At 51.4% G+C, this 27780-nt stretch overlaps 1 protein-coding gene across 1 annotated transcript in view; it reads right to left on the reverse strand.

Annotated features, from left to right (window-relative positions):
* Positions 1 to 27780, reverse strand: part of SHANK3 (SH3 and multiple ankyrin repeat domains 3) — a 727758-nt gene that overhangs the window by 69415 nt on the left and 630563 nt on the right. The window contains exons 18-19 of the mRNA XM_030541199.1: positions 18681 to 18805; positions 154 to 289 (exon numbers count right to left, since the gene is read on the reverse strand). Coding sequence (XP_030397059.1) covers positions 154 to 289; positions 18681 to 18805 — 261 coding nt within the window. The remainder of the gene's footprint in view (positions 1 to 153; positions 290 to 18680; positions 18806 to 27780) is intronic.

Here is a 27780-nt window from a genome sequence, read left to right on the forward strand (position 1 = left end):
AGAGAAAGGCTTCCAGAGGTACCGAGAGCTTGGGTTGGTGGGAGACTGAACCCAGCATAACGAATGACTAGGCTGAGCCGGAGGGACAACCTGCAGAATGAGACGGAGCTCACTTGTTCACGGCTCAGAAACACCAGGCCATTCCACACCTACCCTTCTTTCGGACGACGTCTTCTGATTCTGGCTTGCGGCTGACGGAGACGACTTTCATCACCAGGTGGTTTCCCCCCTGCCGGATCAGCGACACCACTTGCTTGTGCCCTACCTTTACCACATTCACACCATTCACCTGGGACACAAAGAGACACTGATCAGCACAATTGCTGCCCAGACCACAGCAAACAGGCAGCACGGACAAAGGGGGCTTAGGGGTTCCAGGCTGTGTTCTGAACTTGCAGAGCACACTGGTGATGTGTGTGCATCAGGAAGCAGGGTCGGGGACAGGAAACCCAGGTCACCTGCACAGAGCCTCTTTACTGTTCTGTAGTTAATAGTTAACAGATGGGGAACTGAGGCTGACAGGTGATGTGAACTGTCCAAGATCACAGAGGGAGTCAGGGTCAGGTTTGAAGCCATAGCTGATGGGCTTTCAGATGTTGTAGAGACCATGCTAACAGAAGCACTCAGATACAGTCAGCTCGTGTACAGTGGGGTCAAATGACCCGGGGGCCAAAGCCTGTCTCATTGATGTGTCCATTAGAAATATCTGGAGATGGGCCTCCCTGTCAGGACCTAGGTGTATATGACTTACATATCGCACATTTACCATGGACGAGGACTCCCCCAAACATAAGGGCCAGTGTTTGAAACCAGGAGACTTAGAACTAGGCATGCTGGTACCAGGAAGAAAAATAAGCAATCTGTTGGTAAAAAGGAACCTACTCTGAACAATCTACTACTGTGACACCAACAGGCACAGTAATGAACTGTAACATCCGTGGCCACGCTGGACATTGCTGGGCAAACAACTCTGACCTCTGGCACATGGGAAGCACGCACACCATAAGTGGAATACGTGTATGGACAATCACTCAAAGGAGAACCCAGAAATTTTGGGTTTCTAGCCCTGAGTTTAATTCCCCAGAATTTCCTCCCTTATCAGCATGTTTGGTAAATCTCTTCAGCAATCAGTAGGTGACATGTTAGGTATCATTCTTCACCAAGTTTCCAGTGCTGGCATCCAGCTTTTTAAAGACTTCTTGGGCCAGAAAGAGTCTGGTTGTGATCCGAGGCCTCATGACATGCAATATGATGTAGACTAGCACGAAATGGAAGAAATGAAAAAATCAGGCACCCGTTAGTCACTTAAACAAGTGGCCTGAATTTGAGAGGTGCTGGGCACAGGAACCTTGTAAGTGGAGGTGCACAGCGCCTTTGAAAATCAGAGCACAGATCTAGGCGCCTAAGCCTGGATCAGTATGCCCAGCTCTAGGCACTTTGCTTGGAAGTGTTGGCCTCAAGCTCCCCGTGACTCAGTCACCTCCTTTGTAACACAGAGGTTGGGCACCACTGAGGACCCACTTTTGTAAAGTGCTTTGACAGCTACTGATGAAAAGTGCCGTATACTCCAAGAACGACCAGTGAGTTCATTAACGGGGTCTAGATGGCGGGCAGATGAGGACGGCTGACACTTTATCTATTGATAACAGAATTGAAACAAAATATATTTTTAAAAAGAAAATCTGTATGATAAAAGAACACTATTCAGGTTGTGAAATCAAGCCAGTTTATGTTGCCTGTGAAACATTCATTCTGCCCCCTTGTGCACATGCATTACAAGGCCGTCGTCCACAGGGCCGCTGGCTCATTCAGTGCACAGAATGAACAGCTGTGCAGTATTTTTCTTCACATTTCTTTTAGTGACCCTTGCCTTATGTACTGGACACCAGCCAAAGCCTGCCCTGAATAGTGCATTATTCATTTCCTCGTGGTCTTCTCTATGGTGCTCATCCACAGAGCATCTGAGAGACTCTCAAACATTAAAGGAATTTATATCCACATCAACCCTGTGTGACAAGAGGAGCATGGTAGAAGGGGGGTGATTTTACCTCTCTACGCTGCATTGATGAGACCAGTGTGGGAATAACTGCACAGAGATCTGATGTCAACATTTTTAAAATGGTGTTGAAAAATTGGAGGCTGCAGAGAACATAAAAAAAGAAAAAGATGAGATCTGGAAAAATTCCTTACAGTGAGAGATTGAAGGAGTTCAATCTGTCTAGCTTACCAAAAATAAGATTGAAAGGTGACTTGATTACACTGTGTAAGTACCTTCACAGAGAGAAAATGCCAGGTACTAAAGGCAGAGGAAGGCATAGTAAGAACCAATGGCCTGAAATTAAAAACAGATCAATTAGATTTATTAACAGTGCAGGTGATTAACCACTGGAACAAACTCCAAAGAGAAGTGGTGGATATTCCATCTTTTAGATGGCCTAGATGCCTTTCTGGAAGAGATGCTCTAGCCAAATATAAACTATTGGGTGAAGTACAGGAGTAACTGGGCAAAATGAAAAGGCCTGTGATATTCAGGAGGTCATAGTCTCCAATTTTTCAACATCTTTTTAAAAATGTGGACACCAGACCTGTACACAATATTCCACTATTGGTCTCACCAATGCCATATACACAGGTAAAATCAAATCCTCACTACTCCCCTATTTATACATCTAAGAACTGCATTAGCCTTTTTGTTTTTTTTTGTTTTTTTGTGTTTTTTTGGCAATCGCATAGCATTAGGAGAGCAAGTTGAGCTGCTTGTGCATTCCGACCCCTAAATCCTTTGCAGCTTTCCAGGACAAAGGCCCAGTCTGTAGGCATTGCCAGCATTCCTTGTTCCTAGATATATAACTTTGCATTTGGCTGTATTACAAGGCATTTTTTTTTTGAGTGGGCCCAGCTTATTAAGTGATCAAGATCGCATTGTATGACTGCCCTGTCCTCGTCACTATACACCACCCCACCAACCTCTGCGTCATTCACAAATTGTATCAGCTGTGATTTCATGTTTCACTCCCAGATCACTGATGGAGATGGTGAATAGCATCAGGCCTAGAATCGATCCCTGTGGCACGTCACTAGAAGCACTCCCATGCAATGTTGATTCACCACTGACAACAGCTGTCTGAGGTCTATCAGTTAGCCACTCCTTAATCCATTTACCATGTGCTCTATCGACCTGCACAGTGCCAATTCTGTAATCAGAATGTCCTGTGGTACTAAGTCAAATGCTGTACAAAAGTCTAAGTATATTACATCTACACAGTCATCTTCATGAACCAAACTTGTAATCGCATCCTAGAACTAAATCCGGTTTGTGGGACCAGATCGATGCTCCATAAAACCACGCTAGCTGGCATTAATTACATTCCTATCCTTTAAGCCTTAATTAATTGAATCCTGTATTGGTTTTTCTGTTATTCTGCCTAGAACTGATAGACTAGCCGGCCTACACGTGTCCGGGTCATGCCACTTGCTCCGTTTGACTACCAGCACAACATTAGCATCCACTCTTCTGGAGTGTTCCTGGTATTCCAATATTTATTAAAAATTAACATCTGTGGGCCAGAGAGCTGCTCAGTGAACTCTTGTAGGAGTGCAAGTTACCTGGACCTGCAGGTTTGAAAATGTTTCTCCCTAGTAGAAGTTATCAAATATCCTGCTCTGTTACTACTGAACGGAAATACTACATCATCCTCATGTGATACGATTAGATCATCCTGTATCTTTACAAATACAGACCAGGAAAAGTTATTGAACACGTCTGCCTTTCCACAGAATCACAGACCCACAGGGTTAGACGGGACCACAAGGGTCCTCCAGTATAATCCCCTGTCAAGATGCAGGATGTGCTGTGTCTAAACCATCCAAGACAGATGGCTCTTCAGCCTGCTCCTAAAACCCTCCAGTGAAGGAGCTTCCACGACCTCCCGAGGCGTCTGGTCCATTGTCCGACTGCTCTGACAGTTAGGAAATTTCTCCTGAGATTTAATGATTTTCTGCATCATTAACAACAATTTAATACCTTCATAGAGTTTATGCCGAAAACAGCCACCAGCTCACGCAGTCTGACCTTTTGTGTATCACAGGCCATTACAAAAGACGGTTACTCACCTTTGTAACTGTTGTTCTTCGAGATGTGTTGCTCATATCCATTCCAGTTAGGTGTACGCGCCGCGCGTGCACATTCGTCGGAAAACTTTTACCCTAGCAACTCAGTGGGCCGGCAGGTCGCCCCCTAGAGTGGCGCCACCATGGCGCTCCATATATACTCCTGCCGGCCCACCCGCTCCTCAGTTCCTTCTTGCCGGCTACTCCGACAGTGGGGAAGGAGGGCGGGTGTGGAATGGATATGAGCAACACATCTCGAAGAACAACAGTTACAAAGGTGAGTAACCGTCTTTTCTTCTTCGAGTGATTGCTCATATCCATTCCAGTTAGGTGAATCCCAAGCCTTACAAAGGCGGTGGGGTCGGAGTGAAATGTGGCAGAATAAAACTGCCGAGCCAGAGGCTACAGCCTCTCTTGAACCAGGGCATACTGCGAAGCAAAGGTAAGGACCGAGGACCAATGGAGCTTCGCGACAGGTCTCGTGGGTAGAAACACGAGCCAGCAAGGCGGCAGATGAAGCCTGAGCCCTGGTAGAATGCACGGTGATGTGGCTTGGGGAAATATGAGCCAAATCATAACAAGTGGGGATGTCCGCCATCACCCAAGATGAGATCCTCTGAGAGGAAAACAAGCAAGCCCTCCCTTTGGCCCGCTACCGGGGCAGAGCTGGGGCACCTTAGGAAATGATTCTGTCAGCACAACTAATGCGAGCACTCCACAGATGTCCAAGGAGTGCAACGGTTATGCCCATTGCGTTGAGCTGTGGGTAACATAAAAGGCCAAAACACCTTAGGGAGGAAAGCCGGGTGCGGTCATAACTGCACCTTGTCTTTGTGGAACCTTCGTAAGAGCTCTGATCTCAGAGACCCGTCTGGCCAAGACTAGGTTGAGGCCCCAGGGCGGGGCTGGGCGGCGCACCCGAGGGTGCAAGCGCTCCAAGCCCTTGAGGGACCTCGAACCCATAGTGGGACACTGAACGTCCATCTTAGCCTGCTGGAAGGTAGGGATGGCTGCTGAGAGTATCCTCAGCGATGATACCGCCAGATCCTGCCGCTGAAGGCCAGAGGCAGGCCAAATAGAGGGGATCGAGACCTCAGCAGGAGCAAGATCGAGCGTACTGCAGCTGTAAAGGAAACGCTTCCACCTGGCTCGGTACGTTGACCAGGCGGAAGGCTGCCTGTCACCCCGACTCAGGTACGTGAGGCGAAGAGGCTGCAGGTCCAAGTGACGAAGCCTGTCATTGCCCTGAGTGATGAGGTCTGGGCTGACAGGCCGAGCAACGTGGTATGTCAGTGCTGCCTGGACCACTTTGGAGTGATCATGATGATGATGCACGCTCCGCCCCTGCGGAATTTGAGCAGGACGTAACGAACCAGTGGGAACAGCGGGAAGGCATAATGCAGTTGGCCGTTCCACGGCATCAGGAATGCGACCAAGATCGATTCCGAGGAGAGACCTTGGAAGGAGCAGAACATCTGGCATTTCCTGCACTCGCGGTGAGCGAACAGGTCTGTGCGAGGAACCATTTCCACTTCCGGAAAGCGGGACGCCTCACATGGGGCAGAGTGATGACTCGTAAGACAGGAAAGACCTGCTGAGTCAAAGAGATAAGACGTTCCGAACGCCTGGGAGAAAGGACGTCGCCAGCTCCATCGAGTGGGCCATGCAAAAGACCCGGAAATGGATGGCCTCCTGACAAAAAAGGGGGGAGGACTAAGTCCCCCCTGAATGCTTATGAAGCACCTGGCCATTGTGTTGGCTGTAAACACCGAGATACAACGGCCTCGCAGCTGCCGATGGAACCCCTGGCATGCCAGGCGGACTACTCTCATTCTTGGGGCATTAATGAGGAATGCCAGCTCCCTAGAAGACCGAAGGCCTTAAGCTCGGAGGTGACCATGAGCACTCGAGCAGAGAGATGATGCGTCCGCCGTCAGGGGCAGTGAGGGCTGGGGCGGATGAAACCGCATCCTGTCCACACCAAGGAGGGAGTTAGCCACCACTCTAGGGAGCCTAAGGCGTTCGAGGGAACGGTGACTACCATGACCATTGGCTCCCTGTCCAAGCGGTACGCCGAGGTGGGCCGGACTTGGAGAGGACGGAGGCGGAGCTTGGCGCGTTTGGTTACAAACTTGCGGCAACCATGGACCCAGGAGACTGAGACAAGAACGAGCTGAGGTCGTTGGGAAAGCCTTCAGACCTCAGATGATTGATGCCATCGCCTAAAACCGCAGTTGCGATAAGCAGGCTCCGGCTAGGTAGGAGACCAAGATAGCCCCTAGGAAGCCCAACCTCTGCGTGGGAACCAGAGTGGATTGCTCTATTAGTAATCATCAGGCCTTGATCTGTGAATAAGACCGTGACGATGCCCACGGGCTGAGTGGTTTGTGTGTCAGAGTCTCCTCGGATAAGCGAATCGTCCCAATACGGAAAAACGCATATCCGACATAGCTACGGTAGGCGGCGACTATGGCCGTAAACCGGGAGTATTCACCGCTGGCTATAAAGCGGAGGCATCTCCCATGCGGAGGGAAGATGGCATTGCAAAAGTACGCGTCCTTCCTATCCAGGGCGGCATAGTAGCCCCCCGGAGGCAAGGATGGAATAATGGTTCCCAGGGATACCATGCAGAACTTCAACCTTATCCCAAACCGGTTGAGTCCATGCAGGACCAGGAAGGTCTGACCTGTGGTCGAGTGGGGGACTAGGGCATAACGGGAGTAAAACCCCTAGCCCCTTTCGTCCGCTGAAGGGGGACAGGGCTGGAGCAATTTTAAGGTGGTACCTATGCTCCATCGTGCGCAGGACCCAGCGACCTAAAAGTAACTGGGGCCATGCCAGGAGAAAGCGGGATCAGGATCCCGTCCTGCGACTGGTACACCGCCCTCCGGTGAACCTTGGAAGGTCCGTCTTTGGTCCCAGTGGTAATTGCGAGGGACCTCGACTTTGGCTTTTTAGGGGGCCTGACGTTTGTCTGCGACCACCTTGGCCTTGCCGTTTTCCAGAGTTCTGCCTCTGGCTAGGCACAGAGTATGGCGGCTGGGGCCATAAAGGCCTGCGTTTGGTCGCAGGCGTATACATGCTGAGACGCATTAGGACCCTATTGTCCAGCAGGCTTCGCAGTCTGGGGCTGTCTCTGCCGCGAAGATGCCTTTACCAACAAAGGGTAAATTCTTTCCCCCGTCCTCCAAGACGGCAGCGAACTCTAGGTGGGAGGTTCGAGGGAGAAACTCCTCCACCCAGGTGCTATAATTATCGCAGCTAAGCAAGGCTTGTTGCTTCGCTACCCAGAGGTGCAGGGCCCCTGCAGAGTACACCTTGCATTCGCCAAGGCTCTTTCCGCTTCGGGGCTGGCGCCCGCTGGCCATGATATCAGGATCGTGGTCCTGAGCATAAAATCCGCGCATATGGGGTGACACGGATGCGTGTCCGGACGGCCATGGAGGTACTAAAAGAGGGCACGGGCCGAGTCCCTGACTCACTCGGACCTTGCCCAACTCGGCACCGGGGACCGGCATCGGGAGGCGTATCGGTACCTGGAACGAGATCCAGACCCGCAACCAGAACGGTGTCGGGAGGTCGACCGAGATCTCGAGGCTCGGAGAAGAGCTACAGGAGTCAAGGTACCTGCCCCGGTGCCAGATGTCGGAACGGTGCCGATAGCGGGTCGGCGAACGGGATACCGACCGGTGCAGTGAGTGTGACCAGTACCGAGGAAAACAGTACCGGGACTGCCAGTGGTGTCCGGCGTGCCGACAGGACTTGGAGCGTCTGCGGGACCGTGATCATAGATGGTGCCGCTCTGCTGTACTGACAGGGGACAGTCCCTTGAAGAGACTGTATTACCCGTACCGGCGGTGCCCGGGTCAGGCAGCACTGACTCCGTCATGGCACTGAGAGCCCTCGCCGTTGGTAACATCTCCGGCGCGCAGGGAACAGCAGGCTCAACCACAGTGCGTACTGGGGAGCTGTCAGGCACCGGATTCGACGGCCCTCGTGGGGCCGGGATCCATGGTACCGAGGTCATCAGAGCTTCGGTAGGTGCCGGTGCCGGGAGAACCGAGTTAGATAAGCCGTCTGGCTGGGGTGCCGTCAGCACTGAAGCAGCGGGAGTAATACGCTCAACCACGGCGCGTGCCGGGGAGCCGTCGGGCACCGGATTCTACGGCCCTTGCGGGACCGGGATCGACGGTGCCGAAGCAGGTGTCGGTGCCGGGCGATCCGACTTAGACTAGCCTTCTGGCCGCGGTGCCGTGGGCACAGAAGCAGCCGGAGAAGTAGCTCGACCACGGCGCGTGCCGGGGAGCTGTCAGGCACCGGATACTATGGCCCTTGCGGGACCGGGATCGACGGTGCCGACGTCATCGGTGCCGCAGCAGGTGTCGGTGCCGGGCGATCCGACGTAGACGAGCTCTCTGGCTGCGGTGCCGTTGGCACGGAAGCAGCCGGAGCAATACGCTCAACCACGGCGCGTGCCGGGGAGCCGTCAGGCACCGGATTCTACGGCCCGTGTGGGACCGGGATCGACGGTGCCGACGCCATCGGTGCCGCAGCAGGTGTCGGTGCCGGGCGATCCGACGTAGACGAGCCCTCAGGCTGCGGTGCCGTTGGCACGGAAGCAGCCGGAGCAAAACGCTCAACCACGGCGCGTGCCGGGGAGCCGTCAGGCACCGGATTCTACGGCCCGTGTGGGACCGGGATCGACGGTGCCGATGCCATCGGTGCCGCAGCAGGTGTCGGTGCCGGGCGATCCGACGTAGACGAGCCCTCTGGCTGCGGTGCCGCTGGCACGGAAGCAGCAGGAGCAATACGCTCAACCACGGCGCGTGCCGGGGAGCCGTCAGGCACCGGATTCCACGGCCCTTGTGGGACCGGGATCGACGGTGACGACGTCATCGGTGCCGTAGCAGGCGTCGGCGCAGGGCGATCCGACTAGACGAGCTCTCTGGCTGCGGTGCCGCTGGCACGGAAGCAGCAGGAGCAATACGCTCAACCACGGCGCGTGCCGGGGAGCCGTCAGGCACCGGATTCTACGGCCCTTATGGGACCGGGATCGACGGTGACGACGTCATCGGTGCCGTAGTAGGTGTCAGCGCCTGGCGATCCGACTAGACGAGCTCTCTGGCTGCGGTGCCGCTGGCACGGAAGCAGCAGGAGCAATACGCTCAACCACGGCGCGTGCCGGGGAGCCGTCAGGCACCGGATTCTACGGCCCTCGTGGGACCGGGATCGACGGTGCCGACGTCGTCGGCGCCGGGCGAGCCATCTTAGACGAGCTGTCTAGCTGTGGTGCAGCTGGCACAGAAGCAGCAGGAGCAGTAAGCTCTACCACGGCGCGAGCCGGGGAGCTGCCAGGCACCGGATTCCCTGGTCCTGGGGGACTGGAATCGACGGAGCCGAAGTCATCGGTGCCTCTGCAGGCCGGATAACGCAACTGAGGCGAGCTCTCTGGCTGCGATGCAGGTGGCACGGAAGTAGCGGGAGCAGGGGGCTCAACCACGGCGCGTGCCGGGGAGCCGCCAGGCACCAGCAGGAATCGTAGACTCTCTCGACCTCGGAAGAAGGGAACGGTGCCGAGTCGACATCGGTGCCGGCGACGGTCGGTGCCGGAAGGCCTTGGTGGTACCGGCGGGGTCCGGTGCCGAGGAGGCGCTTCTGCCCGCCGCTTGAACATCGCTCCGCGCCCAAGGTGGAGGGGCAAGTGAAAGTCCCGCACCTTTTTGTTCTCGGCTTAAAAGCCTTGCAAATGGGGCACTTATCTGTCAAGTGTGATTCTTCAAACAGGAGTCATGTAGATCTCTCTTCGGCCGCGGCTTCTGGTAAGCCGGGCCCCTTTTGAAAATCTGGTGAGCCATGCATGGCTCCGGCACTGGGCTCATGGAAGGGGCTACTTCCTGAACCCCGCTAACTAAACTAACCATGTTAGCAAGGAAAACACGTATAACCATACAAATATATATATATAAAAGTGTTATAACTGCATAATTATATACGAGAAAACGAGTAGCTAGGGAAGTGGAGGTCAGCTAAGCCGCGCTCCACTGTTCCAACGACCGACACGGGCGGTAAGAAGGAACTGAGGAGCGGGTGGGCCGGCAGGAGTATATATGGAGCGCCATGGTGGCGCCACTCTAGGGGGCGACCTGCCGGCCCACTGAGTTGCTAGGGTAAAAGTTTTCCGACGAATGTGCACGCGCGGCGCGTACACCTAACTGGAATGGATATGAGCAATCACTCGAAGAAGAACGCCCAGATACCCCCGTGATGTGGCACAAAGTGTCCCTGGAGGGGAGGTGAATCTGCACTGGAGTAGCCACCTCCTGCACCCCATTCCTCCTGCCGTGTCAGAAAGGGGGAATGGCATGTCAGCCATGCGGTGGAGCTGACCCCCATGGTGTGACATTTTTTGCCAGCCCCAGCTCCATTATGGAGCTCACGCCAATGGCAACCTTTCCAGTAGGCCCCCGGCTGGTCTAACTGCCAGGGAGGCTGGGCAGCTGAGGGTCACGGCGCTGGTGCCATCACTCTCAGTCTGATCTCAGTGTGGAAAGTCAGGGCTGCAGGGGTGGCTACTGGTAGACTGGAGGGGTGGAGACCAGAGCAGGAGAGTCGGCAGGAGTCATGGGATTTGCGTGGGGAAACTGTCCCTACAGCCTGGGGCATGAGCAGTAACAGCACGCTTGGCTCCAGAATACCCAGCTCCTGGCCGCGTAGCTGTGTGCAGAGCAGCCACACCTGAGCGAGGTGGGTCTTGCAGCACTGCTGGGCTCTGGCACTCCTTGGAAAGCTGTGCCCACAGGACTGCACCAGCGTGAGCAGCCAAAGGAAAAGAAGGCCCATGGAGTCACTGACTGCAACCTGAGGCATCTTGTCAATGGCCTCATCATTGATGACTGAGGGGCAGTTGAGAACGGCTTCAAAAATGTTCAGATGGGCCAGTATAAAAGGGCTCCTGGGGAAAGGAAGTGAGTCTTGCTCCAGCAGTGGAGCAAGAAGGACCTAGCTGCCTTGTAGAGACTCTTGCTCCAGCTGGGGAGCAGAAAGGACCATGCTGCTTGGGAGAGCAAGCAGGGCTGGGGAAGGACAGGCAGAGCTGAGGAGCTCTGTCCTGGTGACTCCCCAGACTGAGGGAATTACTAGGCTGAAAGGAGACAGCTGGGGCTAGAAAGGCAGCAGGTCCAACCCCCTTGCCAGTGATGAGTGGCCATTACAGACTGCAGTTTGCCCCTGAAAGAAGGGGCTGGATGATGACTGGCAGTAGCCACTGATACAAGCTAGGTATAGGGGGATTGGGGTTCCCCTGAGGACGAGAGACCCATAGTGTGGGGACACTGCTGGGGGGGCAGTACCCCAAGGTATGGGGCACCATGGTTCAGAAGGACGTGTGGCCTGAACTGCAGGAGATAAAGAGACTGAAGAGGGGCAAGTAAGGGCAGGGGAGAAACTGGCTAGAGAAGGGCACTCCTGAGCTGGATGAGCTAATTCCCAGACTGACCAGCAGGAGTCACCACACCGGTGAGTTGGCGGCTTGCTACAGAAGACCAAAAAAGAATTTGAAGAACAGCTAGCCAAAGACTTAAAAAAAATTGTTCTTACTTTTTAAGTGCATCAGAAGCAGGAAGCTGCTAAACAACCAGTGGGGCCACTGGACGATTGAGATGCTAAAGGAGCACTCAAGGACAATAAGACTTTGCGGAGAAACTAAATGAAATCTTTGCATCAGTCTTCAAGGCTGAGGATGTGAGGGAGATTCCCAAACCTAAGCCATTCTTTTTAGGTGACAAATCTGAGGAACTGTCCCAGATTGAGGTGTCATTAGAGGAGGTTTTGGAACAAATTCATAAACTAAACAGTAATAAGTCACCAGGACCAGGTGGTATTCACCCAAGAGTTCTGAAGGAACTCAAATGTGAAATTGCAGAACTGCTAACTGTAGTCTGCAACTTATCATTTAAATCAGCTTCTGTATCAAATGACTGGAGGATAGCTAATGTGATGCCAATTTTTAAAAAGGGCTCCAGAGGTGATCCTGGCAATTACAGGCCGGTAAGCCTGACTATAGTAAAATTGTCTGACACATAGATTAACATAATTTGTTGGGGAAGAGTCAACATACTTTCTGCAATGATAAATCATGCCTCACCAATCTACTAGAATTCTTTGAGGGGGTCAACAAACATGTGGACAAGGGGATCCAGTGGATATTGTGTACTTAGCTTTTCAGAAAAGCTTTGACAAAGTTCCTCACCAAAGGCTGTTAAGCAAAGTAAGCTGTCATGGGATAAGAGGGAAGGTCCTCTCATGGATGGTAACTGGTTAAAAGACAGGAAACAAAGGGTTGAAATAAATGGTCAGTTTTCAGAACAGAGAGAGGTAAATAGTGGTGTTCCCCAGGGGTCTGTACTGGGCTCAGACCTATTCAATATATTCATAAATGATCTGGAAAAAGGGGTAAACCGTGAAGTGGCAAAATTTGCAGATGTTACAAAACTAATCAAGATAGTTAAGTCCCAGGCAGACTGCAAAGAGCTACAAAAGGATCTCACAAAAATGGGTGATGATCTCCAGGACCCAACAGTCCGAACAGATCTTCTGTCATGCTGGAAAAAGTTGGGTTAAGCATTCCCCAAAAGGTGAGATAAATGTAGAAGGCAGATCTAACTTCAGAGCTGTCTCTGAGTCTTCCAGTATATCTAGGCTTGGAAGACTTAGATTTGTATCAGGATATGTTGGTTAACATCAATTTCACTGTGCAGGCAGAAACCAACAAAAAATATTTCCATCAATAACAACAGAAATGTACAGATAGGCAAAGTTAGAAAAATGCTGCTTCAGAAATTATTAGAGTCAAAACCCAGTGATTTAGAATTTTGATTTAGGCTTGTTGCAAATGGACTAGTGAATGAACTGTAAAACCGGTTGGGATTTGCGGATTTATGGACATTGACTTTGTATATTTGGACATGTAATGTTTAACAGTTTGTAGAGCTCTAACTTCTTGACTCTCAACTTTTGCTGTCATTAAATAATTGTCTGACCTCCCCCCTCACACATAATTTTTCACAACTGTAGAAAAAAATGCTTAAAATAAAACCCTGATTTTATCTGTCAAAATGATATAAAAATAGAAAGTGAATTCTGCCAAGCCTAAATATATCCTCAGTCCTAGACACAGCGCCCACTAAGGCTGAAGAGATGCAGAGGGGAGGCTCCCAAACGCCCCTGCAAGGTCTGTCTAGCTTCTCTGATGTCTAGCTCTGGGTTGTGCCGTCCCTGAGAACAGCTGGAACAGGAGGCTGACAGCCCTCACACGGTGGGCTGGCTCAGGTCCGAATGCCTGGCTCTTGCCTTGAGGGCCCTTCAGTTTTTAAAAACCTCCTCAGCCTTGGAATGGAAAAGCCACAGTTGTGGCCGAAGACCTGGTTTCGGTATCGGAGATGTGAAAGGAAGCCATCAAAGAATGCTTTGACTCCTTCTAGCCCTTCTGAAAGAGTTCAAGAAACTCCAGCCTATTTTCCTCTGGTATAAATTGGGCCCAAGAGGCCATGTCAGACCAAAGGAATTGTCCTACTGGGTCAGACTATCTAGCCCAGTAGCCTGTCTCTGACAAGCAACACTGTAAAATGCTTCAGAGGAAGGTTAAGAAATCCAATGATGGCCTCTTATGGGATAACCTGTCCAGTGGGGAAGTTTCTGTTTCACTTCACTCACTGGTTCTTCCTCCTTCTCTTCTGACCGGCAGAAACCACATTTGCCCCTACCACATTGCAGGGGATACGTGAGAAGGAGCTGGGATGCCTCCACAAGTTTCCTTCCCTTTTTAAGAGGTGGTGACTTTGGCTTGGATGCACATCTCTTTCATGATGTTACTGAAGTGGGAGGCCCAGGTGGCCCACCAAGGGTAGCGTACCCAAGAACAGTCCAAGGATGTAAATAAGGATCAGACAAAGTCCCTGCTCCACTGTCTGGCTCTCTATGAGCAGCAGGAACTGAACTGGGTGTAACTAGCTTTTCTCAGATCTAAGAACTCCACTGAACCAAACTCGGCAACAGTCAGAGTAACAGACCCCACAGCTGTGATGCTGGCCCCAGTCTGAGCTAGAGCAGAGACTCAACTGGCACCAAAGGTGTGATGGTTTCAAGGAAAGTGCCAGAACCAACCACCCAGATCCAATATTATTGTGGGGCAGGTCTCTGGCCTGTGCTGTGCAGGGGTCAGATGAGATGATCACAGTGGTCCCTGCTGGCCTTGGAATCGACGAAGCAGGGAATAGTTCAGGCTCAATATGGATAATGTGTTAGATTATAGATATTCAGGCCTGTCTGCAAAGGCCTATACCTTAAGAATGTAGGTGTATTCTTATCACTTGGCTAGTTATAGAGGTATAAAAGAAAGAATCAAAATCAGTGTCTGTGCAATGGCCTTTTCTTACTGTGACAGTCTGAGGCCTTCAGCTAAGATGTAGTTAGGTAGCCATAAGCTGGGAAGTGTATGGTCACATCCTCACATTCCAAACTAGTCACATTGAAATAAGGTGCTATTGGGCTATTGGGAATACAATCCTGCCCTGATATTCCTATCACCTCCAGAGGAAGGGAAGAGCCTAGAAGATTTAAAGGAAACTTAGTTTGATCGCATCCTGTCTGGCAAGAACTCACGTATCAATAGACACAGCCAGAGAACCCTTACGTCTGTATAGATGTAGTTGTGAAATCCTCACGTCTATATAGTTTTGTATGTTTATTTGCATGGTCTCTGTCTGGTTCTGTAATTGTTTCTGTCTGCTGTATAATTAATTTTGTTGAGTGTAAACCAATAAAGGTGGTGAAATATAATTGGTTAAATAACCATGTTACAGTATGTTAGGATTGGTTAGTTAAATTTCAGTAAAATAATTGGTTAAGGAATAGCTAAGCAAAACTCAGGTTTTACTATATAGTCTACAGTCAATCAGGAAGTAAGGGGGGGAATGGGAACAGGGACTGGGGATGGGGGAATTGGGATCATGTTTTGCTAAGGGGGAAATGGGAACAGGGGATGGGAACGGGAACAGGAACAGGGACACAGGCAAGGCTCTGTGGTGTCAGAGCTGGGAAGGGAGACACTAAGGAAGGAAAGTGGAATCATACTTGCTGAAAGTTCACCCCAATAAACATCGAATTGTTTGCGCCTTTGGACTTTGGGTATTGTTGCTCTCTGTTCATGCAAGAAGGACCAGGGCAGTGGGAGGGTAAGGAATAAGCCCCCTAACATAATGAAATATGGACTCATAGTGGCTTGGCAGTTACTTTTCTAACCCCGCCCAGCTCACCCTCTTGTGAATCCATACAATTATCCTCCCCACACCTTGTGTCAGCCTGTGTGTTAACACAGCACCCAGCACACTGGGGTTCTCATCAGCACCAGTGGCTCGGGGAGTGAATGTTGTATGAATACTAAATAATGTTGACAAAGCTGCTGTATGCTTCCCACACCAGGTAACTCACCGTCCCTGACTCAAGGGCTGGGCTCCCCAGACAGGATGCCTGGCTATGCCCCAGCTCCAGCCATGGACACACAAGCCATGTCAGCGTAAAGGCTGGTCAGCGTTTTTTTGTTTTTTTTACTGATCGGTGTGGCCGGATTCTGAGCATCTGTTTACACACTAGCATATGTGGTAACAAGATTTTCTTCATTCTAATACCTAACTATCTGTACAGCAGCATTAGGAAACAATACCACAAAAGTTCAAGTTTGGTGGTTGTTGTTTTAACAAAATCAGGGAATTCCACATACAAAAATGTCATTAAGGCAGATGAATGGCAGAGTACAGTTATCTACTGATTGTCTCTGACTTTCTGCCAAAACTGCTGGAGCCTACAGCGCGGCGCTGGAAGAGTGCAATGCTCTGTATCAGCTCAACACAATGCCTGGCTGGAAGCCCCAGGAGCTGTGATATTTCACACTGCTCCAGTAAATGTCCTGTGGTGAACAATTCTGCACTGGCCTCCAGGAGAGGGACTGGATGGCATCCAGTGGACCATTTCTAACCTCGATTATTATTATGATTCCTCGTTAGTGGCAGGGGACATTGTGACACCCTCACACCCTCATATTCACCACTGTCCTATAATTAGGCTGTTTTGTACAAAGTCTGCCTTGTGAGGTATCACTCTAAAAGCCTGGGTCTGTGAACAATAATATCTGGTTGGATTGCACGTGCTGTCATTGTATGTGAAGTTTTGTTGTGTGCGTTGTGTGTGTTACTGAAAGATGTTGTGAAGCTGGAAAAGCCCACAATTAGCCTTTCACACTCAACAGTGAAGAAGCTAGACCAGAGGTGAGCAAACTTTTTGGCTCAAGGGACACATCTGGGAGTAGAAATTGTATGGCAGGCCATGAATGCTCATGAAACTGGGGGTTGGGGTGCAGGAGGGTGTGAGGACTCTGGCTAGGGGGTGCGGACTCTGGCATGAGGCCAGAAATGGGGAGTTCAGGGTGTGGGAGGGAGCTCTGGGCTGGGGCAGAGGGTTGGGGAGCAGGGGGGGAGGGCTCAGGCTGGGAGTGCGAGCTCTGTGGTGGGGCTGGGGATAAGGGGTTGGGGGTGCAGGAGGGTGGTTTGGAAGGCAGGAAGGGGATGAGGGCTGGGGCAGGGGGTTGGGGAGTGGGAGGAAGTCAGGGGTGCAGGCTCCAGGTGGCGCTTACCTCAAGCAACTCCCAGAAGTAATGGTATGTGCTCCCTCTGGCTCCTATGTGCGCTGCCCGGTCTGCAGGTGCCACCCCTGCAGTTCCCACTGGCCGTGGTTCCTGGCCAATGGGAGCTGCAGGGATGGCGCTTGGGTGGGGGTAGCGTGTGGAACCCCCTGGCTGCCCCTACGCATAGGAGCTGGAGGGGGAACATGCTGCCGCTTCCAGGAGCCATGTGGAGCCACAGCACGTGGAGGAGGGCAAGCCCCCAACTCCACTCCTCAGCTGGAGTGGGACAAGCCCCAGGATCCTGCTCCCGATGGGAGCTCGAGGGCTGGATTAAAATAACTGAAGGGCCGGATGCGGCCCCTGGGCCATTGTTTGCCCATCCCTGAGCTAGACAGTGCTAATGGTCCATCAACAAAAACAACGGCCATGGAAAAGACTTGTCCTCACCAGGGAACACTTCAGACAGCCTATGGATAATGGCTGCCATGACTCATCAAGATGCCAGGGTATGTGACTAGACCGGATGATACTGAACTCCATTTTGCTACCTGTATTTTTCCATAAAGTGGGCTGGGAACTTGTCTTAGAACAAAGGGGTTCCCGCCCTATGGAAGAAACTATAAAAGGGGGAAGTGACTTCACCAAGGGGCCTCACTCCCTCTACAGCTCAATGCCTGGAAACACTTTAGAAACAATGAGTGAACTGGGGGAAGTGCTGCTCCCAGGCTGGAAGAGGGGATTCCTGCCTGTGTATAGAACATCTACAAACTGCTTGTACTAGCTAACAGCTGAGACACTGTTTGATTCAAATCTTATCTAGTATATTAGGCTTAGATTGAGGTTTTTGTTTATCTGCAGGGTAATTTACTTAGATCTGTTTGCTATCACTTATAATCATTTAAAATCTATCTTTCTGTAGTTAATAAACCTGTTTGATCTGAACCCATGTGTCTGAGTGAAGCGCTAGGGAATCTCAGCTCTGTGACAAAGGCTGGTGCGTATCTTCCCCACAGCGATGGGGAAGCAGGTTAATTACTCAGCTTGCACCGTACAGACCCCTGACCGGTGCAGGACGGAATAATTCTGGGTTTCTGCTCCAGTAGGGGGGCAAGGCTGGGGAGCTGGGAAATTGGCTGGTGCCTCCATTGTTGGTCCATGAATGGCCCGGGTAAAGCACGCAGGTAACTCAGGGGTGGGGGTGTGGTGCCGCCTGCTGTCATGTTGCGTGGTGATAGAGCCCAGAAGGGCTGGCTGTGTGTCATCAGCTAACGCAGTGTGAGAGGCCAATCCAGCTGACTAGTCAGGGGGCACAGCGGTTCCAACAGCTTCCAGGCTTCACCCCAGGGTACCTCCCATCACAGCCAAGTCAGCCTGTTTCCTGACTGGTGGAATGGGAAGCACATAGCTGCATTGTCACATCTGGAGAAGCTGGAGGGTTTACTGGAGGAGCCGAGACAGGAGGCAGATTCAGAGATTTAAGTAATGAGTAAGGGTAAGATTATGTCACAGAGCTCACGGATTCCATGACATACAGAGACCGACGTGAAATTTTCCAGCCCCAGGGTGGTGGGCCAGAGCAGTCAGCTGGCAGGGCCCCTGGCGCTCTGAGCCGCTGTGGGCAGCAGGGGGCCCCCACAGCTCCGAGCCGCCATGGGCAGTAGGTGCTGGACCCCTGCCTTTCTGCAGTGGTGCTCAGGCTCTCATCTCCTCCCCTACCATGTCAGCCCCCTTTTGTCCTGGTTATTTCTAGTACAAGTCCGGGACAGGTCATTGGCTTCCATGAATTTTTGTTTATAGCCCATGACCTGTCCATGACTTTTACTAAAAATAACCGTGACAGAATCTTAACCTTAGTAATGAGCACACCTAGCTCTCCTCAGCCTCTGGCACTTACCTCAATCAGAAAATCTCCCGTGCGAAGTCCTGCTTTCCAGGCCACACCTTCCACATCAACTGACTCCAGGTACTGGAGCGCTGGGAAGGCTGGAGTCGGGGTGAACTCCTCAATTGGAGTCTCCGCTGAAAGAGAAAGACCGAGCCCCAATTAGCAGTACGCAGGAGGGAGGCAACAGAGCATTCAGTGACGTCTAGGAAAAAGCCCCCCAGGAGCTTTACTGGCTCAGAGACCAAGCCGAGGTGTCTCTGCTGAGCACCTGACCGCTCCCCTTGCAGCATGGTGTAATGCTATTTATGTACAGTCATTTCTGTGATGCTCATCACTCTACAACCTGCTAATGGCCTCCCAGAGCCACATTTACCTCACACACAGAGTCGCATTCATCCTCCACAAGATGCCCACAGCCACTCACCCCAGTCCCTCTCCCTAAGCCACGTACCTACAGAAAGAAGGTCCATGCTTACTTAGACTTTAACCACACGTCTGGCTAGGAAATATGGCCCCCAATACACATGAAATTTCCTCCCCACCAACCAACCAAAATCTCCTTCCAGCCTCTGCCCCCTGCTCCCTTACATCCCACCCTCACCCACCCAATCCGACTTCGCTGTCCAGCCATGGTGAGTCATTTTGCCTAGGAGGTACTGGGAACCATCACTGGGGGATGGGGGGAAAATACAGATTGCTCCCTGGTGTGGAGCAATGTGGGGAGAAGGCAAGGGTATGCTGTCTGATCCCCCAAAAGGAAACCATTGCAGGTATCCAGGAACAGAGAGAAAAATACCACCTCCAGGAATGCCACAGGGCAGCAGTTCTCAAACTGTGGGTCAGGACCCCAGCACGGGCCATGACTTTGTTTTAATGGGGTCAGCAGGGCTGGCATTACTGGTGCTGAAGCCAAAGCCCAAGCCCCACTGCCCAGGGCCAAAACGGAAGCCCCATCAACTGCAGCTGAAGCTGAAGCCTGAATGCTTCAGCCCTAGGGGATGGGGCTCAGGTTACAGGCCACCTGCCTGGGGCAGAATCCCTTGGGCTTTGCCCCCTCCACCCCATCCAGGGAGGCAGGCTCAGGATTCAGTCCGCTCTCCTGGGGTCGTGTAGTAATTTTTGTTGTCAGAAGGGGGTCGTGGTGCAGTGAAGTTTGAGACCCCTGCAGCAAAGGCCTTGGCTGGGTTGCTGCTGCCTGCCTCACTGGGATCTAGGTCCCTGATGGAAAAACAGGGGCTTGTTGCAGGAGCACTCCTCCTGGGCTCTGGCTGCTGCTGGTGCAGTCTATGGCTGCCAGGGGCTCTCTCTGACTCTGTGGGAATTTCTTTCTCCCTTAGCTCATGTGGCTGGGGACAAGACTGGCACATAGGAACATTGGACATAGAGCTGGAAGGGACCTTCTGGGCCATCGAGTCCCATCCCTGCTGTCACAGGCAGCCGCTCATACCATCCCATTCATAAACCTGCCTTAAAAATAGCTCGGGTTGTCTCTCACAATGCCTTGCTAGTGACCAGCTGCAAAGCCATCCTGGCACTGTGATCACTCAGCATAACCGCATGTGGAAACCCCACACCCAGCTACATTGCATGAATGCTCCCAGAACTGGTCATGAATCACACAGAGAAAGGCACCAGCCAAATTCCCCCAGCTCCCAGCACTGTACATCAGGAATATGCCGTCTTGCGCTGCTCAAGATGAGCAGTGCAGGTTTATTAACTGGTTCCCCACTTTCATCAATGGAAAGCGGATGTACATCAGCCTTTGCAGACCTGAGCTCACTTGCCACACACTTTATACAAACTCACTGGTAAAGATAAACACTAAAAGAAGTGTATTGACTACAAAAGATAGATTTTAAGTGATATTAAGTGATAGACAAAAAATCAGAGTTAAGTTGCCAAAATAAAATAAAATACAACCAGGCAGTCTAAATTCTGAACCCTATTAGAGTGGGCAACATCTAGATTAAGCAGCTTTTCTCACCCCACTGGATACTGCAGTCCATAGTATACAGATTTCATCCTTGAAATCTGGGCCAGTCCCCTCAGCTGGAGTCTTCAGAGTGTCCTTGTTGCTTGCAGCGTAGGTGGGTGAAGGAGATAGGCCAAGCCTGGGCCCCTTGTGTTCCATTTTAGACCCTCAGCCCATGTGCTTGGAGAGCACACATCAAGGCATGTCTGGGGGCATTGCTGAGTGTCCAGACAAGGTTGAGCAATTCCCCTGCTGGGGCCTCATTCAGGTGAGTCATTGCATTGTAGCTCCCTTGCTGGACAATGGTTGTCGATGGGTTGATTGACACCCCGCCCGGGCGTTTGATACTTTCCTTGCTGCTGCCGCCTTTGGGGAGCTAATGTCTGGCTGATTCCCCAACTTACAGCATGTTTTAGTGACAACCATACACCACCACCTCATAACTTTATGTGCATTAATGGGCCGCATTCTGAGTTCACCTCTGGATCTGAGCTGGACGGTTCCAGCAGAGGGGTATGGATGGAATGGTGTGAGGCTGGTGGGGGTAGGTATAGGCAATGGTGCGGATCCTACGTGGGACAGTGTAGCCATGGGGCTGGGTTTGGTGGATACTGTGGGCCCCAGGAATAAGTGTACCACTGCAGCTGGACAAGTGGTGGACGCACTCGGGGGTCCGTGCTGCACCTGGGCACTGGGGAGAATGATGGCTCCTCCATGGAAAAACCCTCCAAATCTGAAGAGGCCTCTGACAATGACAGGGCTGGTGGTGCAGGCAGTCCAGCGGTTGTCGAATGCAGATCCTGGACCAGGAAGAGTGGTGCATCTGCCGCTGTAGGTGGTTGTGGAGCTGAGAGAAGTGAGGAGAGCATGTATGGCAAGTTAAGGTGCATTGTCACAGGTTTAGCCTGTCTGGGTGTCCAAGGCATGTCCTGCTGCCCACCAAATTGGTGGCAGGTGTGTGCAGAGTGGAGTGTGGGGACTCCTGCCAAGATGGAGGGGTGTGCCTCAGAGGGCTGCTGCGTAGCATGATTGGTGTGGGAGTCGATGGTGCCCAAAGGGGCAACAATCTACTCTAACTATAGGTACGTACACAACAAAGAAAACAACTAAACTAACTATACACAACGGATTTGAGTGCTCTCGTAAAAGCTACAAGCATGAGGAGAGAAGATTCCGACTATGACCATGTTGTAAGAGGAAACTTATAACCTCGCTTGGAGCATGCAAGACACGTGCAGTTCAACAGACAGCTGCTGAAAACTTTTGGCTCTGGTGCATGGTGTGCATGCGCACCCATGTTTGGAATACAGATAGCAACCATCACTCGAAGAACCAGGTAATGCAGGAGCACGCACAGAGATGGGTATGAGCATTGAGAAGCCAGTGAGCTGCTGATGCTGCTGGCTTAAGAGCCAGCCTGCTGACCTCTGCATCCAATCAGGTGGCATGGCTAATCTTGTTGAGGAACTTGATATCCCCTTGCTTGGCTATAGATCGTATAGAGGCTGGGGTTTGTCAGAGGGTTCATGCTGTCTCCAGCAAGGCTTCACTGATAGGAAGAGCAATGCTTCATGGGGCAGGAGTCTGCAAAATATTAAGGAGGCTGTGCAGGTTTTCTTGCTCACGTTCGGCATGTTCTCCTAGGGAAGTGGTACCCTCCTCATAAGGTCCTGGAAGACCCTGAAGTCCTCAAGGGGGATGTGGCGGAAGATGTTGACTCTGGAGAAGACGATAAAATATGGTTGGAAACAATCAGGGGGTCCTTTACTATTTCTCTGTCCTCCATAGGGTCCAGTACAGTGGGTGGAGGGACGGTAGCAGAATTCTGGGTAGAGGTTTCCTGCCCTAGGGGAGGAGGGGACTTCCTCCTACAGTGTGATTGTGGGGGAGAATGCCTTGGAGTAGCCCAAGACCAGTCAGGCCACAAAGGATATTGCATTGTCTGAGTCATCCAAGGTGGGGACACCATGCTTGAGCCTCTTTATAAGAAAACTAGACTTGGTCCATAACCTTAGTAGGAGGTCTGCAAGGATTGCTAAAAGACCTCAAGGGTGACACAGGGAGTGGTCCCTTTTGGGGTTCCAGGTGCTCTGGCTACAGGAGATACCTGGGGGTTCAACATAACTGAGGGCTGAGATGGTTGGAACACTGATCCAAGGATTGGTGCTGGCAGTACAAGCACAATGGGTTGGAGACACGGTGCTGTCTCTCCAGATGACATAAAAGGTAGTGCCAAGTTTGTTGGCAATGCATCGGCAGCACCATGTGCTCCACTCTTGGAGGTCCAAGTGCTGGAGGAATCAACTAGGGGCAGAGCTCTTCTTGACCTGCTGCTCACAAACAGAGAAGAGTTAGTAGGGGAAGCAAAAGTGGATGGGAACCTGGGAGGCAGTGACCATGAGATGGTCGAGTTCAGGATCCTGACACAAGGAAGAAAGGAAAGCAGCAAAATACGGACCCTGGACTTCAGAAAAGCAGACTTTGACTCCCTCAGGGAGCTGATGGGCAGGATCCCCTGGGAAAATAACATGAGGGGGAAAGGAGTCCAGGAAAGTTGGCTGTATTTTAAACAATCTTTATTAAGGTTGCAGAAACAAACCATCCCGATGTGTAGGAAGAATAGTTAATATGTCAGGGGACCAGCTTGGCTTAACAGTGAAATCCTTGCTGATCTTAAACGCTAAAAAGAAGCTTACAGGAAGTGGAAGATTGGACAAATGACCAGAGAGGAGTATAAAAATATTGCTCAGGCATGCAGGAGTGAAATCAGGAGGACAAATCACACTTGGAGTTGCAGCCAGCAAGAGATGTTAAGAGTAACAAGAAGGGTTTCTTCAGGTATGTTAGCAACAAGAAGAAAGTGAAGGAAAGGGTGGGCCCCTTACTGAATGAGGGAGGCAACTGAGTGACAGAGGATGTGGAAAAAGCTAATGTACTCAATGATTTTTTTGCCTCTATCTTCCTGAACAAGGTCAGCTCCCAGACTGCTGCATGGGGCAGCACAGCATGAGGATGAGGTGACCAGCCCTCTGTGGAGAAAGAAGTGGTTCGGATCTATTTAGAAAAACTGGACGAGCACAAGTCCCTGGGGTCGGATGCGCTGCATCCGAGGGTGCTAAAGGAGTTGGCGGATGTGATTGCAGAGCCATTGGCCATTATCTCTGAAAACTCATGGCGATTGGGGGAGGTCCCGGATGACTGGAAAAAGGCTAATGTAGTGCCCATCTTTAAAAAAGGGAAGGAGGAGGATCCAGGGAACTACAGGCCAGTCAGCCTCACCTCAGTCCCTGGAAAAATCATGGAGCAGGTCCCCAAGGTATCAATTCTGAAGCACTTAGAGGAGAGGAACGTGATCAGGAACAGTCAGCATGGATTCACCAAGGGCAAGTCATGCCTGACTAACCTAATTGCCTTCTATGAGGAGATAACTGGCTCTGTGGATGAGAGAAAAGCAGTGGATGTGTTATTCCTTGACTTTAGAAAAGCTTCTGATATGGACTCCCACAATATTCTTGCCAGCAAGTTAAAGAAGTATGGGCTGGATGATCGGACTATAAGGTGGATAGAAAGCTGGCTAGATCGTCGGGCTCAACAGGTAGTGATCAATGGCTCCATGTCTAGTTGGCAGCCGGTTTCAAGTAAAGTGGCCCAAAGGTTGGTCCTGGGGCCGGTTTTGTTCAATATCTTCATTAATGATCTGGAGGATGGCATGGACTGCACTCTCAGCAAGTTTGCAGATGATACTAAACTTCGAGGAGCGGTAGATACGCTGGAGGGTAGGGATAGGATACAGAGGGACCTAGACAAATTAGAAGACTGGGCCAAAAGAAACCTGATGAGGTTGAACAAGGACAAGTGCAGAGTCCTGCACTTAGGACAGAAGAATCCCATTCACTGTTACAGACTAGGGACCGACTGGCTAGGAAGCAGTTCTGCAGAAAAGGACCTAGGGGTTACAGTGGATGAGAAGCTGGATATGAGTCAATAGTGTGCCCTTGTTGCCAAGAAGGCTAACGGCATTTTGGGCTGTATAAGTAGAGGCATTGCCAGAAGATCGAGGGATGTGATCATACCCCTCTATTTGACATTGGTGAGGCCTCACCTGGAGTACTGTGTGCAGTTCTGGGCCCCACACTACAAGAAGGATGTGGAAAAATTGGAAATAGTCCAGCGGAGAGCAACAAAAATGATTAGGGGTCTGGAGCACATGACTTATGAGGAGAGGCTGAGGGAACTGGGATTGTTTAGTTTGCAGAAGAGAAGAGTGAGGGGGGATTTGATAGCTGCTTTCAACTACCTGAAAGGGGGTTCCAAAGAGGATGGATCTAGACTGTTCTCAGTGGTGGCAGATGACAGAACAAGGAGTAATGGTCTCAATTTGCAGTGGGGGAGGGCTAGCCTGGATATTAGAAAAACTTTTTCACTAGAAGCGTGGTGAAGCACTGGAATTACCTAGGGAGGTGGTGGAATCTCCTTCCTTACAGGTTTTTAAGGTCAGGCTTGACAAAGCCCTGGCTGGGATGATTTAGTTGGGAATTGGTCCTGCTTTGAGCAGGGGGTTGGACTAGATGACCTCCTGAGGTCCCTTCCAACCCTGATATTCTATGATTCTATGATTCCAGGGGTGCTGAAGATACCAAAGTTGTCTTAACAGGAGCTGATTTTAGCAAAGAGAGTCACCAAAGAGTCTCCAGTAGGGGAGACACCAAAGATTCCTGGCCAGCAAGGCCTGCAGTGGAGAAGGCATCCAAATAGGTAAGTATCTGTCAGTCGGCGCTGATAGTGATGTTAAGGTTGGAACAATGAAGATGGAGCCAGAAAGAGTGAAGACTCCGGCATCCATAGCTGGAGTCAATAGTGTCGCCTCAGATAGAGCTGGTGAACGTCTAGATTTGTGGTGTCTCAAATGAGTACTGGAGGTCTTACTGGAAATCCTTTTTGGAGACTGAGGCTTTGAGCACTTATCATCAGAATGCTTGGAGCACTTCTGCGGCAGCTGCTGCTGAGGGAGAAGCGACATTTCTCATCTGACTTGTGCAGCCGGAGGAGCAATCCTTGTGGACTCACTATTTTGTGGTCAGGCCTCAGTTCTGAGATGGAATGCATCACCTCTTTCACAAGGGGAACTTTGGGGTAGAAATCCCTCTGTTTTTTTGTCCTAGTGAATAAGGAGGTGCAAATAGGGCATCTGCCCTCGCCAAGGCAAACCCAGAAGCTCTTGTGCTTACTCATCACAGGGGAAGCAGCCCTGCATGCTGCACACTGCTGGAAATTTGGGGATTTTTTTCATAATAAATCCACCAGGTACCTATAGCAAATACTATAAGTCAATTGGCCATACTACTGTAAACACGACTATCTATAACTATGTACACGACAGGAACTTGGAAACTCTGGCCAACCAAAGCAAGTGCTACAGGGGCCTTCAACCTCTCACCATGGATGGTAAGAAGGAAGCGAGAGGGAGGCAGCAAATATGCCCTTTTCATGCCTTTATCTGCGAGCACTAGTGGTACTGCTGGCAAAACTCTTGGACGCGAGTGCACTGGGCACACAAACACTTGCAGTGGAGTATGTATGTGCACAATCATTCAAGAGAGAATGGTCATCTATAGTTCTGAGGGTGTTAGTGCTGGCAGGAGACATCCAGCATGTGGCGTTCAGACTGAAGCCCCCTATGGGCACAGAGCTGTTTTCCTGCACATTAGGACAGGGACTTTAGGGGTGAGTCAGCCTGCTCCCCAATGGGAGGGACAGCTCACTGGTTTCAGCGTTGACCTGCTAAAAAGACGGTTACTCACCTTTGTAACTGTTGTTCTTCGAGATGTGTTGCTCACATCCATTCCAGTTAGGTGTGTACGCGCCGCGCGTGCACATTCGTCGGAAAACTTTTACCCTAGCAACTCAGTGGGCCGGCAGGTCGCCCCCTAGAGTGGCGCCACCATGGCGCTCCATATATACTCCTGCCGGCCCACCCGCTCCTCAGTTCCTTCTTGCCGGTTACTCCGACAGTGGGGAAGGAGGGCGGGTGCGGAATGGATATGAGCAACACATCTCGAAGAACAACAGTTACAAAGGTGAGTAACCGTCTTTTCTTCTTCGAGTGATTGCTCATATCCATTCCAGTTAGGTGAATCCCAAGCCTTACAAAGGCGGTGGGGTCGGAGTGAAATATGGCAGAATAAAACTGCCGAGCCAGAGGCTACAGCCTCCCTTGACTGCTGAACCAGGGCATACTGCGAAGCAAAGGTAAGGACCGAGGACCAATGGAGCTTCGCGACAGGTCTCGTGGGTAGAAACACGAGCCAGCAAGGCGGCAGATGAAGCCTGAGCCCTGGTAGAATGCACGGTGATGTGGCTTGGTGAAATATGAGCCAATTCAGAACAAGTGGGGATGTCCGCCATCACCCAAGATGAGATCCTCTGAGAGGAAAACAAGCAAGCCCTCCCTTTGGCCCGCTACCGGGGCAGAGCTGGGGCACCTTAGGAAATGATTCTGTCAGCACAAGATAATGCGAGCACTCCACAGATGTCCAAGGAGTGCAAAGGTTATGCCCATTGCGTTGAGCTGTGGGTAACATGAAAGGCCAAAACACCTTAGGGAGGAAAGCCGGGTGCGGTCACAACTGCACCTTGTCTTTGTGGAACCTTCGTAAGAGCTCTGATCTCAGAGACCCGTCTGGCCAAGACTAGGTTGAGGCCCCAGGGCGGGGCTGGGCGGCGCACCCGAGGGTGCAAGCGCTCCAAGCCCTTGAGGGACCTCGAACCCATAGAGCGTGGGACACTGAACGTCCATCTTAGCCTGCTGGAAGGTAGGGACGGCTGCTGAGCGTATCCTCAGCGATGATACCGCCAGATCCTGCCGCTGAAGGCCAGAGGCAGGCCAGATAGAGGGGATCGAGACCTCAGCAGGAGCAAGATCGAGCGTACTGCAGCTGTAAAGGAAACGCTTCCACCTGGCTCGGTACGTTGACCAGGTGGAAGGCTGCCTGTCACCCCAACTCAGGTACGCAGGAGCCACCGTGAGGCGAAGAGGCTGCAGGTCCGAGTGACGAAGCCTGTCATTGCCCTGAGTGATGAGGTCTGGGCTGACAGGCCGAGCAACGTGGTATGTCAGTGCTGCCTGGACCACTCTGG

This window comes from Gopherus evgoodei, chromosome 1 (genome assembly GCF_007399415.2).
Source record: "Gopherus evgoodei ecotype Sinaloan lineage chromosome 1, rGopEvg1_v1.p, whole genome shotgun sequence".
Classification (NCBI taxonomy): Eukaryota; Metazoa; Chordata; order Testudines; family Testudinidae; genus Gopherus; species Gopherus evgoodei.